General features: G+C 36.7%; 1 protein-coding gene across 2 annotated transcripts in view; it reads left to right on the plus strand.

Annotated features, from left to right (window-relative positions):
• Positions 1–17,222, plus strand: part of LOC113490054 (A disintegrin and metalloproteinase with thrombospondin motifs 19) — a 241,011-nt gene that overhangs the window by 113,182 nt on the left and 110,607 nt on the right. The window contains exons 2-5 of one of the 2 annotated variants that reach the window (XM_026866233.1): positions 2,911–3,076; positions 9,968–10,140; positions 11,029–11,112; positions 12,111–12,268. In XM_026866233.1, coding sequence (XP_026722034.1) covers positions 2,911–3,076; positions 9,968–10,140; positions 11,029–11,112; positions 12,111–12,268 — 581 coding nt within the window. The remainder of the gene's footprint in view (positions 1–2,910; positions 3,077–9,967; positions 10,141–11,028; positions 11,113–12,110; positions 12,269–17,222) is intronic. The other variant, XM_026866234.1, reaches the window with a different exon arrangement.

The raw sequence follows: 17,222 nt of genomic DNA on the forward strand, positions 1-17,222 counted from the left end.
CTTTGGTATGATAGGAATGTATGTTGTGGAAAGCTTTCATTTATGAGGGCAAGTGTCCACTTTAAAATATATGTGGTAGATGTGAGTCTATTTCAGAGTGTCCATGCTTAGTCCCACACAATGCTCTACATGCTCATTTGATTGTCTGCCCTGTACTTAGGGTCTCAATCTACTGCATGAAGTAAGTGAAATGCAGAGCAAGTACCCTGTTCATCCTTACTTAAGAGGTCTGAGCAATTTTTTGCCAAATGAGGTTGTCTTGGGCTTGAAATCTACTGAGATATATGTGTGCTACTTTTAAGTTTTGTTTTATTTCAGGTAAGAAACTTCAAAATGCAGGGATATATGAATGCAGGGGGAAGAATGGCATGTTATGTTACTTTTGCATAAGTCCACCATTCTGGTAGCCTTTTCAATTGCAGCTGTGACCAGTGGTAGCTCTTAAGATGAAACTTGTGGAAGAAAGATCAGTTTCTCAGAACCTCACAGTTGTATCCTAGATGATTTTTTTTTTTACTTTTTTTTTTTTAAATCTTTGTTTTGCTGTGTATTTTCATAACATGAAGGTTTGCCATTTGAACTGTCTGAAGCCTGTATTTGGCCTTGTCATATCTGAAAACATGTTGAATATGTGGTGCTTTAATGCATGGCTTTGATTCTCTGCTTTCTGTGTTTAGTTTTATGGTAGAAGATCTTCTTAACTCCATTTCTAATGATTAAGAAAAAATAAGGGCATGGTTGGCAAGGATTTAGCTTCATCATCCATTCTTTCACTGTGAAATTGTCCAAGAGGTGGAGAAATAGTAAAAATTTTTTCAAAGGCAGTCAAAATGATCACAGAGATTATTAGATTATCCAGATGTGTCTCAAAATTACCCATTTGAATATATATAACTGAGGTTAATTTTATTCAGTAAATTTTATATCAGTATTCAGTTCTTCAACTTCTCTCTCAGGAGACTGGCCATAATTTTTTGAGTTCTCTACCAATGGATTAACCTTTGGTTTATGTAAGGAGTTGAAGGAAGGCATAAAATGTTAGTTGTCCTAGCACAGCTTCTCAGTATGTCTAGCTGGCACAGCATCTAAAAACCTTGGTTTCATTTTGCAGCAATAAGAATGAATCCAGAAATATGGCAAGTGTGGTATGATTGAGTCTTTGTTCAAGGTGGACTAAGGCCTTGTTTTTCGTTAGATGGACAAGGGGAAACCTGCACCACCACCTGATGGGCTGCTATTCCTGTTCTATACCCAGAGTTTACCAGCATCTTTCTCATAGGCTAAATAATGATTTTTTGGAAGATCTATGTCTGAATGAAATTCAGCATTAGACATATAAATCAAATGAAAAATAGTTTATGCATTTTACTAGTATTTTAGAACTATGCTTTTAAATAAGAAGTCATTTAACATTATAGTTTATATTAGAAAAGTTAGTTGTTATGTAAAGGTAACATTATTCAGGATATATAGAAGTGGCATCTTGTAAGTGGAGGGGAAGTACCTAGCAATACATAAGTAGCCAATCTTCTAAATGTGTAACATCTAAAGCTCATGATGCAGATAAACTGACCTAAAAAGTAAGGGCAAAAAGGAAACAGAACAGCCCAACAAACCCAGCTACTCTTATGTTTCTGTACAATGTTAATGATAACCTTTGTCACTATTTTGCAGCTGGTGTCGCTGATTGAAAATTAAATATATGCATTCACATTTATTTAATGTGAATGTGCAGAGAGATTGTGTTGTGTTTTTTCTTTTTAAAGTAATGCACACATGTTTGAAGGAAATTATATTTTGTACCACCTATAAAATTTAATTTTGTTTTTCTTATTTGGATCATTTTTTTTTTTTTTTTTTATGATTTGTCCCATATTTCAGGCAGAATACCTAATGTGATAACAGCATCTACATAATTCCAGAAGACAGAAAATTCTTTTCTGTTTCTCTCCATTCTTACTACATGGAAACATGCAGAAGAGCTCTGCTTCTCTTAGCCATATGTGCCACATTGTTTTCTTTTTGTAGCAGAACTGTTTAATGGGTTTTTAACTTTAGAGAATGAGAAAGTCAATTGTCAGTCTTGGTGATGACATTTTCTAGGAGTTAAAAAAGCCCACAAAACCTTGCTGTCTTCAGCTTTATTCTTGATAAGAACTTGTGTGTTGGCAGCTTAACAATTTGAGCTGAGTTAGGCTTGTATGGTATTTATATAAATATGTTTTATAGTATTTTTTTAAAACTTTAGCCAAACTCTTGTAATATTAGATATGCATCTGGTATGTTAGCTTTTAATGTATGTTTGTATGTATAAATATGTTGCGACAGAGGGGGAGCTAACCTACTAAATGTCTGTATTAGAATGTTTTTCTGTTTTGGCTGCTAGCAACCAAGGAGGGATTGCTGCCTTTTTTAATACTTTTTTTTTTTTTTATTTGAAAAAGTGTATAAAGAGCATCACAAGATGTCTTTCCCAGCTTTATAGTTGTTCAGAATGTATTCTTATGCCATAAGTTATTTCATTAAATGTAGTTATCTAAAAATGTGACAATACACTGAGTAATAAAACTGGTGTATAGACTTTTCCGTACATGCTGTACATATTTAAATGACCCCATGGGTCTCCCAAAGCAAACTTTTAACATTCCAAATCTTTTACTGTGCATCTGCTACTGGCATGTAGCCACCCACCCACCCAGATTTAGTTGAAATAAATGAAATATATTCTAGTTCATTTAAGTAGAAAGGCTTGTAAAATATAAAGGTAGTCACCTTGCTGGTAAGGTTACTAAAACAAAGGGTTCTCTTAAATGGAATTTTATGGGGTTTTTCCTTCTGCAGGACTGTGTGCACAATTTCATACTTTCTTCAACTCCTATCTTATGTGTTCCTTTTGGTTTTTCTTTGCAGATGGGGTTTATACAGATGAATGAGGACTTCATATTTATTGAGCCAGTCAATCGCACTTTGGCTGTGACAGGTCATGCACACAGGGTGTACAGACGAAAAAGGTCCATAGAGGAGAAAATTACTGAAAAGGCAGTTTCTCAGAATCAGTACTGTGGTGTTCTTACAGGTAATGTACAAATCTCACCGAAAAGATCTAATGTATAATAGCAGATGTGTTTTTAAGATATGTAGATAGTAGAACCAACCCTCAATGAAAGCATATGTGATTATTCTTATAGAAGTAATTTATGATGGACTTTGAGGTTGCATGCTGAGGTTGACGTTTCACTTCCTGGAAGAGGGAACTGTCCATTGAGGAATAGATACTGCTTCTTAATGTCCAATTATATTTGAAAGTAGAAATCTTTGGGTCATTTTTTTTTTTACCTCAATAATTACAAAGACAGAAAGGGACAAAAAAATAGATTGTAGTTGCTTAATTACTTGTATGTAAAGTTCTTGTACTTAATTTTCCATTTTAAAACATTAGCACAGTTCATCCCAGTTTTGGTTAATAATAAGTCTTGAACTTCCAAATGGGTCTGACACTGAATTGAAATTATTTTTATAACAATGTTCTTGTTCTATGATCGACACTTAGAAAAAGTGTATGAAACAATCCTAAAGCATCTTCCTTAATGGTGGGTAGATGAAGTTGTGAAGAGTTTCAACAAAAATTTGGCACATAGTGATGACTTAAATTAAGTTTTAAGTTTTACATGGAGAGGGGGAGAATTACTTTTGTAAAAGATGATGTTCTGTTGTTTTTGCTTCGTCATCAGCTCTTCAAAGGGTAGAGGACATCTCAGTCTTCTGACTTCAACATGAGCTGAGGGAGTTTTTAATGTTGTTGTGAGAACTTATTTTTTCACAGGAAATAAACCAGAATGAGTGCACGTTTATAGGCATTTTTTCCATGTCTTCTAACCTAGTATAAGTGAGATATTGACAAAACAGAAATAAATAGCAGAGATGCACTGACATGGCTAGGGAGCTGGATTATATGATATTTGGAGCGAGACAGAGGGAACTGAGTTATTTCAAACAAGTAAAGAAAGGTAAAGGAAGGATGCAGCTGCAGTCTTCTAGCGCCTAATAGGCTGCAGGGAGAAGATGATGCCAGATTTTTCTTAGAGGTATGCTATGACAGGATGAAAGACAACAGTTGTAACTTGAATTCAAGGAAATTTCAATTGGGCAAAAGGAAAAAAACCAAAAACAAAACAACTCAGTAGTAATGCTTAGCACTGGAAAGGAGTTGCCTAGAGAGGCTGTGGAGTCCACATCCTCAGACATTTACAGAACATAGCTGGAAATGGCTCTAAGAGACCTGATCTTCAGCGCTTGCCCTGATGGGAGCAGGAGCTTGGCCTAGCTGACCTCCGGAGTTCCCTTCCATCCTAAATGTTTCCGTGACTGTGTGGTTCTTCCTGAACATTTATACTGCTCTGTCTGTTTTATATGGTTACAGCATAAATGTCGCAGGATTCTTCTTCATTTTGGAACTATTGTTTTTATAATTGTGCATCTATCCACAGGTTGAAATACAAGATGAATTAACAAAGCAAAGCTCTTTTTATAGTTACTAAGAGGGACTAAGTAAATGACATGTAACTTCCTTCAGCAGGCTCTGTATTTCTCTTCTAGCATTACAAATGCTTATCTAAAAGTGAAATTTTTCGTATTAGCAAAAGTTGTTCACATATATCTAGTTATTTTTCCTTATTAATGATAAGTGAATTATAGAGGACACATGCCTGCATTTGTTTGGGGGTGAGAAAAAGAGAGAAAATAAAAAGTATGCACGATGTGTGCACTGGGAAAGGGGAGAGACACATCTGATAAGTAACAAGACATGATGTGTATGATAATGAGTAAAGATGTAAACTGTTCTGTAAGGACAGTATTCTTCTTCCTTGTTTGTTACCAGTTATCCTTTCACTTTCTCTTATGCTCTAAAATGTGTAAATCAGTTTATTCTGTTCAAATAATCTTATGCCCAAGGCTCTGACTTGGTGCAAATAGTCTGTCAACTATTTGCTTGAAATAAGTTCATTCTCTCTATACCAGGCTGAACTTTCAAAATCACTCAAGCTGTGCATAACTGATTGGCATCTGCTGGCACAACCTTGTTGCCAGGGTGGTATAAATATCTGCAATGTCTAACTGATGCTGTTGTGCTAGCAAGACCAGTCTCTCACTCTGCTGCTACAGATTATTTTACTAAGCAGGGCTGCAGTAAATCACATGCATAAGAGCTCTGTCTATGCTATGAGCAATCTGCTGGTGTGATACGCAGTTAGCTAATATCATCAAAGCATTTGTGATACAGGCACAGCCTTGAAGGTAGGTTGAAGCAACAAAAATAAGCCTTTACAGCAGTATTTGAGAATTTAAAGTTAAATCATGAACTAGATAGATCAATAAAACAAAACAGATGAGTATATGGGGCTCTCTGATATTCTCAGGTTATGCACAGCTGTCTTTGGAAGGTAGAGTGGTAGCTCTGTGACACAGAGAAACTATTATCTCAGCAATATGGCAACTTCTCAGCGATATGGACCTATCTTACAACAGGATCTTGCTTCTACAGTACTCATGTGTCAGAATATGTGCTCTGGGACAGGTATTTATGATGCTGGCTTTGAGCCAAATTGACCTCAAGGCCTGGCTACCTATCAAGCAAATGTGTATTGCCAGTGATGAATTGTAATTATTAGAAGGAATGAATGTCTGTGCTGGATGTGTTGAAGGATCACTATTGGAAATAATATCTTTTCATGGAGAACTAGAAGAGGCAATCAAAGAAGGTATTGTCTGTTGTCCTTTACTGGTGTGGGCTGGATTGAAAGATGCTACACAGCCAAAATTGTTTGGAGAGAACAAAGAACTTGTTTTCGTGAATGGGGTGTATTTTTGTTATTAATTAGGGGAGGGAGAGAATTGTGCCAACAGAAGCAGATGGTTTCTGGATTTGTGAGAGTGTGTGTGTATCGTGTTGTGTGTGTGTGTGTGTGTGATTTATTTACACGTGTGAACCAGGTGCACATACATAGACCTCACAATTCACACCTTTCTTTAGCACATGTCCCATGAAACCTTTCAAAGCAACCAGTTCACAAGTGTGTTACAGAGAAAATGTGAGAGAAGAAGGTGCTATTAGAGCAAAGGACCACATTGGATAGCTGAACTGGTTTGTGTCTACCTAATCTGAAGCACTTGTTCCAGGCTGAAGTTGTTTCTACAGTGAACCTAACTCATTGTAAAGGCATTGGGCCACTTTGGGGGAGGGGGGGTATTTACCTTCTCAAACAGTCATAGCTTTTTACACAGACTAGTGAGTGAGAGTTTTTACCCAGGATATAGTAGATCTAAATTTTGAATCCCTTCTGTAATTGGGACACAGAAGGCCTCCTCTTTTTTCTCCTCAGTTCTGGTGATAGACCACATACTGTTCTGAGTTATGACCAAATGGTACTTCTCCTTCTAGAGTGATGCCATTTTGCAGGAAAAAACCTGCTAGTTTCACTGGATCAAAAGCAGAAGTTTAACTTTGTGGGATGTAGACTGGGCAGTCAGCTGGGAGAGCTGTGTTGGTTCTTACTCTACAGCCTGTTTTCATGTGATAATCATGAAATAAAATCCATAAACAATATTGGTCATAGGTCTAGATCTATGAGATTGCACAAGATGGAGACTAGTGCTACCTGAGGTATTGATTTCCATTCCTTGGGTTGGAAACAAGTTGACACTCTGCATTAAGACATTTAAATCCCTGTCCAAGATATAGTGGAGGTACAGCTCATGGTTTCCTAAGACCCTCAATATTTCCTGCCTGACCAGAATACTGCAATTTTCATATGGCTATGGTACCCATTTTCTTTTCCCTGGAAAAATAAAGCCTGGGGAGCAATGGTGATTGCTCTGTAGACTGGGCCTGATGTAGATGTTTTCAGGGAATGCTCTTGTCTGAGGACTTGCAAGTGTCCAGGAGTCTTGTAGTCATAGCCTGTTGGCTCAGATATTTTATGCAACCTGTGGTTATGGTAGCTGGATTTTCAGCTCTTTTAGTTTTTTTTGGGGGGGGGGAATTTTTACTGGTTTATAATGCTTCTTTCTGTTTTCTCTTGATTGCCTATTGAATGTCAAATGTACTTGCTGCAGTATTTCTAGCCTTCTTACTATAGTACTAGAGTATTTCTAGTTTTCTTTGTCAGCTGAGTTTAAGTAATAAATTGATATAGAATCTTCTTGTTTTCTGTAGTTACACAAAACATAGGTCTTATTGCACAGAAACCTCCTGTAGTATTTATTTTTTATTTTGCCAATGTAATTAAATTTTAAGATTTATAAATCTTTAATCCCAAGAAAGCAGGGATATTTTCAGTTAATCTGACTTTTATTAGCACATGCGTTGATGTTGGGGTTTTTTTTGCAGGAGTTATTATCTCTTATATACTATACCCTCAATAATGAACAAATTTTGCAATTTTTACTTATTTCTGGGAATGTAAAGAATTAAGTGGTTTTGCCCAAAGCCTGCTTTACCTGTTATCTGGTGGTAATCATGGCAGTTGTTTGAATACCACTGGTACCAAAATTACTAATTCTATTTATTTAATGGTCTTAGGGAACAGCTAAAATTTTCAAATAAATGAGATCTCATGTGATAAGGAATTCTGCCAGCAATTTGGAAAAGGTTGGCTGGCCAAGAACAGATTGTCCTTTTGTTTGTTAACCTGGCAGATATCTGAGGCAAATGATGGGCACTGCCCCCCTTGCAGCTGGCTTGTCTACAGAGCTCTGCAGTCTTCTCATCCACTACAGTTCTGAAAGACAGGTTCCAACTTCCAACTGCAGTGACCTTAGTGTTTAGCACAATGCTGTATTTTATTGTGGGCTGCCTATTGTCAATTCTAAATAAGAATGCACTGCTAGCTATAACTTTTATAGAGGTGTGTTAGCAGGCTTCTCTGAATGGCCATGCTAATATTAAATTTAAAGTTTTCAACCACTAGCTGCTGTTTTTTACAAAGAAGTGAACAATGAATAAACTGTGTTGCTGGAAGCTGCCCTGGTATCAATCACTGCTCCTGAGAGGAAGATGGATTGACCAGATGGCTTATGAGAGATCTTTTTTTAACCCAAATGATTTTGCTATTTAAACGTAGATCTATAGCCTACTCTTGCAGCATTAGATGCTTGTATGGTAAGTCATAGTTCTATAGCTTGTAGGGTGTGGGGGTTTTGGCACAAATCCTGACACTGAAGTTTCATTAAAAATTATTCTCAAAAGAGTGATGAAAACACTCAGTGTTTTATAAACCAGGCTGTGAATCCACAGTTAGAAAACATGAGTAAAGCTGGAGGCTAGCTGTACATATAAGGCTAAGCAAGTGTCTGCAGGATCAAAATGGGAGAGGTTAAAATTAATTTTAGATAGCTTATAAATTTATAAGTTGTTTCCAGTTCTAGGCAATCAAACACCAAATATTTATTTCTGAACAATATGTTCTTTTATTAAATTTGTATACTTATCAGTGTTAGTAAATCTTACATTGTCACCATTTGTGCAGGAATCAGTAAGCCCCTCTAAAATGTAGCAGGGTACACTAAATCACATGTTTAACATATGACTACAGAAAAAGATGGACAACCTGTTTTAAGCATGGATACTTTATACTTTTTACATTGAAAAGCACATATCTACATTATATTTACATTAAATCTGTATTAAACATATATTTATATTAAATCAGGGATCTTTTTTCCACTGGTATCTTATATTTTAAAGTTATTTTGTGAGTTCAGTGACTTTTAAAACGTATTTTTAGCACTTTCCTGAAGAGTGACTTATTTTTTGGAGAGTGTCATGTGTTATAAAATGAAGTGCAGGAACTTTCATATTAGAGATGAGACTGATTAATTGCAAAACATTTCCTCAAAATTTCTGAATATTTGATTGTTTCCAGGACATGTGTTTATAATTGTCATCTTAAGCATCACTTTTGTTGTAAACAAAGAGCCTAATATTCCATTGTGGAAGCTGGAAAAAATTTAACTTGATTTCAGTGACTTCAATGAGATGAGTCCCAGAAGTTTTACGTCCTCTCAAGGGGATCTAACAGAATTTAGCTGTTGCAACAGGGAGTTTTATATTTTGTTTTAAATTAAATTATTTAAATATCATTGCTAACTGCTGTATGCATATTTGACCACCTTCTAGCCTGAACTGTTTCTGTGTAATTAGCTTTTCTTTTTTTCATACGTACTGTAGTAGTAATGGGGATTTTGTCATGGTTTTGGAGTTGAGATTTTAAATTAGCAAGAGCCGTAACCTCTAGTTTACCATAAATGTAACATGTTTTTGATTTGAAGGTTTTTGTAGGTTTAAAAGCATGTTTCCAGAATTCGGTTTTGTTGTTTAACTACTTGTAATGACAGCAAGCACTGATTTTGAAGTTGTGTTAGTAAAACTTCACTTTTTTGTTTCCAACAAACCTCTATGTTACATATCATTCATCTGAAATATTCTTTTGTCTTTTCAAATCAAGAAATTGTATTTTCTTAATATTAAATTCTTAGAAAATCTGTATTTGTTGTTTTTTTATGCTAAGATAGAGTTACATCAAGATATTTTCTCTGCAGATGATAATTCTGCAATCTCAGTGAGACTGTTTTTCCATCAAACCTAACATGAATTAAGTTTTCTCCCACAAAACAAACTAGGAGGCTATATAAGTATGTTAGGTGAAAGGATGCAAAGAATCTGACTGACTTTATATTAGTAGCTGGATAAGATTCTTGGGGTTTTTTTGGTGTGAACTAACATTTGTATGTCGTATATGCCTTCAGTCTAAGCTCTAGCATTGGCAGTGCTAAATAAGCGTGTATTGGAGTTCACAGCTATTACAGTCCACTTAATCATAGTTATACCATAATCATAGGTTGCAAATACAAAAAGAACGGTAGGGGTAGATTGAAGGATGAGTTTGTCAAGCAATGTTTTATGTTACAGATAAAAGGAAATCCAAGAATCAAAAAGTATCAGAAAGTGGAAGAGGAAAACGATACTCTTACAAGTTACCTCAGGAGTACAATATAGAAACTGTTGTGGTGGCAGATCCAGCTATGGTTTCGTATCATGGAACAGATGCTGCCAGAAGGTTTATTCTAACCATCTTAAACATGGTAAGAAATTTAAAATTAATTCTGGCGTTTTGTCAATAATGCAAGCATTGAGGGCTGATTTTGTTGCTCCTTTTAATTATTCTGACTGAGCACCTGTAAGGGACAGTCAGTACATGATCATGAGCAGTCTGTCAAGACTTATTCCATATGTTTTGCAGCATAAAAATGGTGCTGCGGACTTGTCTGTACTGTCTGGTCTTATATCTTCAGGGAAGCTAGAAAATGAGAGCTGAACAAGATGATTTTTTGCTTAGAAGCCCATGATATTGTTGGGAAGGCTGGGCTATTGGATGATTTCTCATGATCTATGCTTGTTACGGAAAGATGACATTGTTGAGAAGGATTGTGTGATCATTAGTGGCTGAAAAAGCCCAAAAGGTAATGCAGTCAGACAGTTACCTCTATCTGGAGCTGTAGTGCATTCATTTTGTGCATAAAGCAGTGAAAACCAGCATCTGTAATGTAGGAAATGAAAGATTGTTCTAAAGAAGGAGCATAAACTGGACAATAAATAAAAATTTTATTCTGAATGCTAGGAAGAATTATTGCCGTATCCTGACTCAGACCACTTAGGCCATGATCCTGTGTTTAATTGAACACAAGTTTTATGTGATTAGTATTTAATGCATGTGTAAGTACTTTGAGAAGGAGGCTACAGTTTCCAAAGTGGTCATGGCTATTGAGGAGAAAAGGGGGTTTTTGTGCTCCCAGAATGAATACTGACTTAAGCATGGAAGATCAACACAATACATTAGCTTAATGTTGTGTTCAAATTATGGAAAATAAAAGCAGTCACAACAGAATTTGAGAAATTTTTGAGGTTCTGTTTAGTCTACAGTGTGCGGTGCACAATACAAGCATGTATTTTTATTACTCTTTTTATTTTAGGTTTTTAACCTTTTCCAGCACAAGAGCCTTGGACTACAAGTAAATCTTCGTGTCACTAAGCTAGTTCTCCTTCATGAGACTCCAGTAAGTATATATCATCTTTGTCTTAGCCTGTAGAAGGTAATGCTGTTTAGCTTGTCGCTCCATGAAAGCTGGTAATACTCATTGAGTTTAATGGCTGACAAATTTTCTCAGTGTGTAGTTACATGGCTGGGCAGCCCCGGTAAAGATTAAGCTTCTCCTAATTTTTGTGCTGCACATATTGAGATTTTTCTGTGCTTGCATTTGGAAGTCAATCAAAGTTTCCTTGTGGAAATCAGCTAGTTCTTAACAAAATACGCTTGTGCTCTGCTATTTCTGTGTTCATATAGCTCAGTACAAAAATCATCTCCCTTAAACCGAATGGACAGTAGAAGGAGAACTGTTGTTTGTTGACCAATACCTAGAAGAACAAAAGGTGCCATGATATAGCACTATTCTTTCATTGCACTTTTCAGACATCATCTCAAATCCTGTTCTTTTTGAAGAAAGATGAGTCACCTGGTATCTTGATTGAGACTTTCTATTAGTCTATGGTTTGTATCATATTTCAGGAAAATGTCAACTTGATTTCTTGTTTTTTATACAAAATATTATGGAAATCCTTTCATACTTTAGTTACTTCGTAAGAAAAAGGGATTCCCTTATCCATGTTTCTAATTTTTTAAAATAGTATATTTTTCCAGTGAACAAGAAAGTATTTCTTACTTCAGTGTCCTCTCCTCAGTAGAGGAATCCCATTTGATGTTCAAATTCCGGACCTTCACATCATTAATCTTTTCTTCACTATTGAGAGTGGAAAGTCAGCAAATAAATGACATGAGTTTAGGAGAAGATCCACTGTACACCTCTCAGTACACTGTCTTCATCTGGTCTCTTTAACATGAGAAAAAGGTGGTCACTGCTCCTGAAGTTCAAGTCTTTCTACCATGAATATATTATGCCATAAAAAGGATAATATTTTTGTTAACTTAGTCAGAAATATTCTTAATTCCATTTACAGAATCATAATTTCAATAAAATGAATCATTTTTTACTTCCAGGCAGATATGTATATTGGACATCATGGGGAAAAAATGCTGGAAAGCTTTTGTAAATGGCAACATGAAGAATTTGGCAAGAAGAATGATCTACACTTAGAAATGTCAACAAGCTGGGGAGAAGACATGTCTTCAGTTGATGCAGCCATCCTGATCACAAGGTAAAATACTGACAGATAAGCATTAACAAATAGGCAGTGGCCTAATATGAACATAGATCAAAGGAAGTGATGGATGACCAATGCAGTTAGGATTTAGTTTTGCAGTGAGGAAGAGTCCAACTTGAGGCGTATTTTCAGAACTCAAAGGTGGTGGTAAAGATGGTTCAGAAAGCAATATTTTCCAGATGGTAAACATCTGAAATGACAAACAGGTCATATTCTTGTTTCTTCTTTGGCATATAGCTAAGGCCATAGTTTGGATGCCTCTCTCCATATGCCTTCATTTAAAAGACACAGCATACACAGACCTGTAGATACTTTAATTAAAAACACAAAAGCATATTTAGACCATTCAGAGATGGATCAGCATGACATTAGGCACATGTCTGAATCATGTTTCCCTCTAATGGACCTAGAATGTCTAATAGAACTAGTTTGTTTCATTGTGTGCTGAAGGTACGTCATGTATGCAGTATGTATTCTCCAGCCACAGGGGTGTGATTCCAGATATGTAGTTCCTTACAACTCTTAAATATCAGGCGTTTCACACATTCAGACTGAAATATGCCTCCAGCTCACCTCTTTCCTCCTAAGCAGATGCTGTCATGGTTTACAACTGGTGCACAGGAGAATGCATCTTGACGTTCAGACAGTGTACAACCGCAATCCGAAGAAAAGGACAGTTGGTTCAACTGGTTTAGTGTTGGGATTAGTGCCATTTCTGGTGTACCTTGGACTGGATGACCTTCACAGTTCCATTCAAAGAAAATTCCTATGATTGGATATACTGAAATACAATTGTGCTTTCTTATGCTAGTTGGTGATATGGTATCCTAAAACCATGTGTAATCTTTAAATTTACGTGTAGCCTTATACTGTTTATTCAGAGAAATCTTACTAGGAGCTAAATGCATTGTTTAAACATTAGTTTACATTGTGATTACCCCAATATCTATAATGTATTTCAATTTTCTGAAGCAGAGAAATGCTTCCCCAAATTTCCCTGGTTTGGATAGCCAGTCATATACTAGAAGGAGGAAATTAAGCAATCCAAATTGTCTGTGGTGAGAGCTTTGTTTCTACTTTTGCTGCTTAATCCCATACCTTTTCCTGGAAAAGCCCACACCCATCTTTTCTTACCCTGTGCCATGCTACTTTATTTGTTCTGCTTGTCTGTTTATTGGATTGTTGGGGCTTTGAGGGAGCAGGTTAGTTTTTGTTACACATTTATACATTAGTTAAGCAGTAGTACTTCACACAGACTCCTCTGAACTACTGTGAAAGGCATGAGAAATAATGTTCTCTGTAACAAATTTCCATCAGCTCATCAGAAAACATATGTGGGACGACAGACTGGAAATAAATTTTTCAGATTAAGATCCAAAACTGATTTTAATAGCAGTGAGTGTGTTGGTGAAGGAAAGAGTCTAGATGGAGAAGGAAACATGTGAGTAGTAGGAAAGAGTGAACACGGGCCAAGGCATAAAGGATGGCCAAGTATCATACATGGCATTGCATTGACAAGCATAGCTAAAGGGGAAAAGACCTTCCTACATCTAGTTGTACTGTGTGACTGTCCAAGGTTAACTGAGCAATTGCATACTAATTGGTTGCTAGAAATATAGAGTAGTTGAATGACCTCTTGCCTATCACTTGCTCTCTTAGTTGATACAGGGGAGGCAGTCAGCAGTATCTGAAGCAGCAGCTTGAGGGAGAATCGAATGCTTCAAACCTGCATGTTCCAGGAGAGTGAATCTAGGGCTGCATCCTTTAGCTTGTGAGGTATATCTCACAAGTAGCAAGATACTGTGAAATAAAGTGTGTTACACCTCGTTCCTACCATTTTTTTCATCTTCAACTTAACCAGCCTTTATGAGAAGAGGCAGAACGGCTGGAAGTGAGGCATTAGTTAAGCAGTCAGGAGGCAGTGGTCTGGAGATGTCTTTAGCAGCCAGTGTGTTTGGCCACAGAGCTTTTTGAATTTCATGCAGCATTTCTGAATGGTAAAAAAGCATTTCGAAAGTCTAATCATATGTTAAAATATGCTTTTGTGATGTGCTTTGTAATAAAGATACACTGATTTGCATTGCCTGAAATTTTTTACCTGTCAGTTCTAATATGTTTTTTTTTAGTAAATCTCTTATCAGCGTTAAGGAAATTGAAGTAGAGAGCAGGGAAGTGATTGGTTAGATGTCAGATAGTAAGTTGGTGTTGGAGCCAGAAACTGAAGATCTGTTCTGACATTTTTTATTTTTTCAGTGGTATTATTCTCTGGACTATACTGCCTCCCATCTCAGAACTGCTTTAGCTGCTAATAAATCATACCAGTGCGGTCTGCTGGCTGTGGGAATGTTTTGCTAATCCAGGCTCCCTCTGCATATCATCAGGTTTATGGTATAGCTAACCCATGTGTGGCTCCACTTGTGTGTTTTGTTAATTCAGTCTCATTCTGCTTTGCAAATGCAGAACAAGCTCCTTTATTGCAAATTCCAAACAGCTTCGGACAGCAGACCTGCTTTATTGAGAGAAGTAATTTTGTTTACACAGGTGAACACCAACTGCTTTGTATTTTTCAAGTAAAAATGTAAAGTTCGGGCTATCTAACACATTCTGTGACAGACTGCTAAAACTTACCCACACCACCTTTTTTATCTCTCATGATAATAGAACAGCAAGAGTGCTTTGAAAAAGCTTTATGGTGCTTTCACATGCCAGCTGTGTCTAGTAAGGAAAAGAGTTAGAAATGAAGTACTGAGCATTCTGCAGAGCTAATTTTTAAAGCTTAACTACAAAGAGCTTAATGTGTATATAATAGAGGCTGTTATTCAACAGTCAAAGATCTGTCATAACCTTTTAATGAAAAAGGTATTTTGCAAGACTTAGTTTTGCATTTGTTATATAAGGCAGAAGGCAAAACCAGCTACTCCCCGCAACTTTCTCTGCTGTAATGAAACGTATGAATCTGCCAGCAGTTTGTTCATTTCACTTTACTGTAGTACTATTTCAGACTGTTAGTTTTTGTTTAGTTTCCCTTTAAATTGGCTTATTCAGATGAAGTAATGTCCTGTTTAAAATATGATGCCATAAAATAAAAGTAAAACAGAAAGAAAAAGTTTGAATTATGTATTTAGAAAAGATCCCCGGGGAGATTAGTTATAAAGAGAATGTAAGAATTAAGACACAAACTGCTTTAAGGATTCTCTTGATAAAGCTATCTGATTCACAGTTAAAAATTAGGATATTACTTTAGAGATACACATAACAGGAAGCACTTTTCTCTGAGAAAAAAAAATATACCATGGCACATCACCATCCTCCTTGCCTTTTGAGTTACAGCGTGCAAGTGCACAGAGGTCAGTCCTGATTTCTGTGGCCCCTGAGATATTACCAGTTGCTATCTGCATTGGTTGTCTGACCTGAATGAGGTAGCTGAAAGTAAGGCTTTGGGATTAGTGCCATTAGTGCCATTAGTGCCATCGTGGTTGCTCTATGATGATACTTAAGTTCTCATATTGCTCCTATTGTAAAAAAAGCACTGAAATCTTCAAAGTGCATTAAAAACAAACAAACAAACAAACAAACCAAAAAACCAAAACCATAGAATCATTCAGGTTGGAAAAGACCCTTGGGATCATCAAGTCCAACCATCAGCTCTACTCTACAAAGTTCTCCCTACACTATATCTCCCAACATCTCATCTAAACCATCTCAAACACATCCAGGGATGGGGACTCCACCCCCTCCCTGGGCAGCCTATTACACTGTCTGACCACTCTTGCTGTGAAAAATTTTTTCCTAATGTCCAGTCTGAACCTCCCCTGTTGCAGTTTAAAGCCATTCCCTCTTGTTCTGTCACTAAGCACCTGTGAGAAGAGACCAGCACCAACTGCTCTACAATGTCCTTTCAGGTAGCTGTAGAGAGGGATGAGGTCTCCCCTCAGCCTTCTCCTCCTCAAACTAAACAGTCCCAGCTCCTTCAATTGCTCCTCATAGGATTTATTCTCCAGGCCCTTCATCAGCTTGATTGCCCTCCTCTGCACTCGGTCCAGCACCTCGATATCTCTCTTGTATTGAGGTGCCCAAAACTGGCACAACACTCCAGGTGTGGCCTCACCAGTGCAGAGTACAGTGGGACTGTCACCTCCCTACTTCTCCTGGTCACACTAGGCAGAATCTATCTTAATTTAAAAATTGTGCATCTTGCAGCTTGTCAAGTGCATAGACAGTCTGTGTCACAGTGGTTTTTAGAAAAATGTGTAAATAGAAACAAAATTCTGTATTCTCCTTCTCAGAATTTCCATTTTTATATGTGCTTGTGATAGAAAGTAGATCTCTGATTCTCCTAATATGCATCCAATAGTGATATTTCATGTTCACAGTGTATATCAGCTGTCAATTCAAACTGATCTGCAGTATCTCAAATCTATTTGCTCTGGGTGATAGATAACGAAACAGTATTGCAAGGCATTTTCACTGTAAGAAAGTGCCTAATTCTATAAAATTAGACAATGGCATGAACAGCACTTAGATTTGCTCAATATTGTTTAATTTCCAACTGTTTCAACCCTCCAGAACTCTCCCCAAAGATTGGACAAGGATTTCTTAAGTGTGATAACCTTCCAATGCACACAAGAAGTACAGTTCTTTTCCTGACTACTTTTTACTACCTTTCTGATGGTTTGAACGAGAAATACATCCTCATGGAAGTCACATGTGGAAGACTAAATGACAGCTGCACAGAAAGTAAAACTACAGTGTATTGGAAAAAAAGGTTGCAGTGTTTGGAAGTCAAAAAATTGTTAAAATGTAACAGGATATAGATTGAGTTATTAAACTGCTACTGCTGTCCTTAAACTTCTAGTGAAATTCCACTCAAGAAAAATGAGTTCTTGCACGTGCATGGTGAGAGATGAAATTATTCTTAATTTTGTCTTCATCGTGGTATTTATTCATC

Source organism: Athene cunicularia, assembly GCF_003259725.1.
Source record: "Athene cunicularia isolate RWA chromosome Z unlocalized genomic scaffold, athCun1 chrZ_part2, whole genome shotgun sequence".
Taxonomy (NCBI): Eukaryota; Metazoa; Chordata; class Aves; order Strigiformes; family Strigidae; genus Athene; species Athene cunicularia.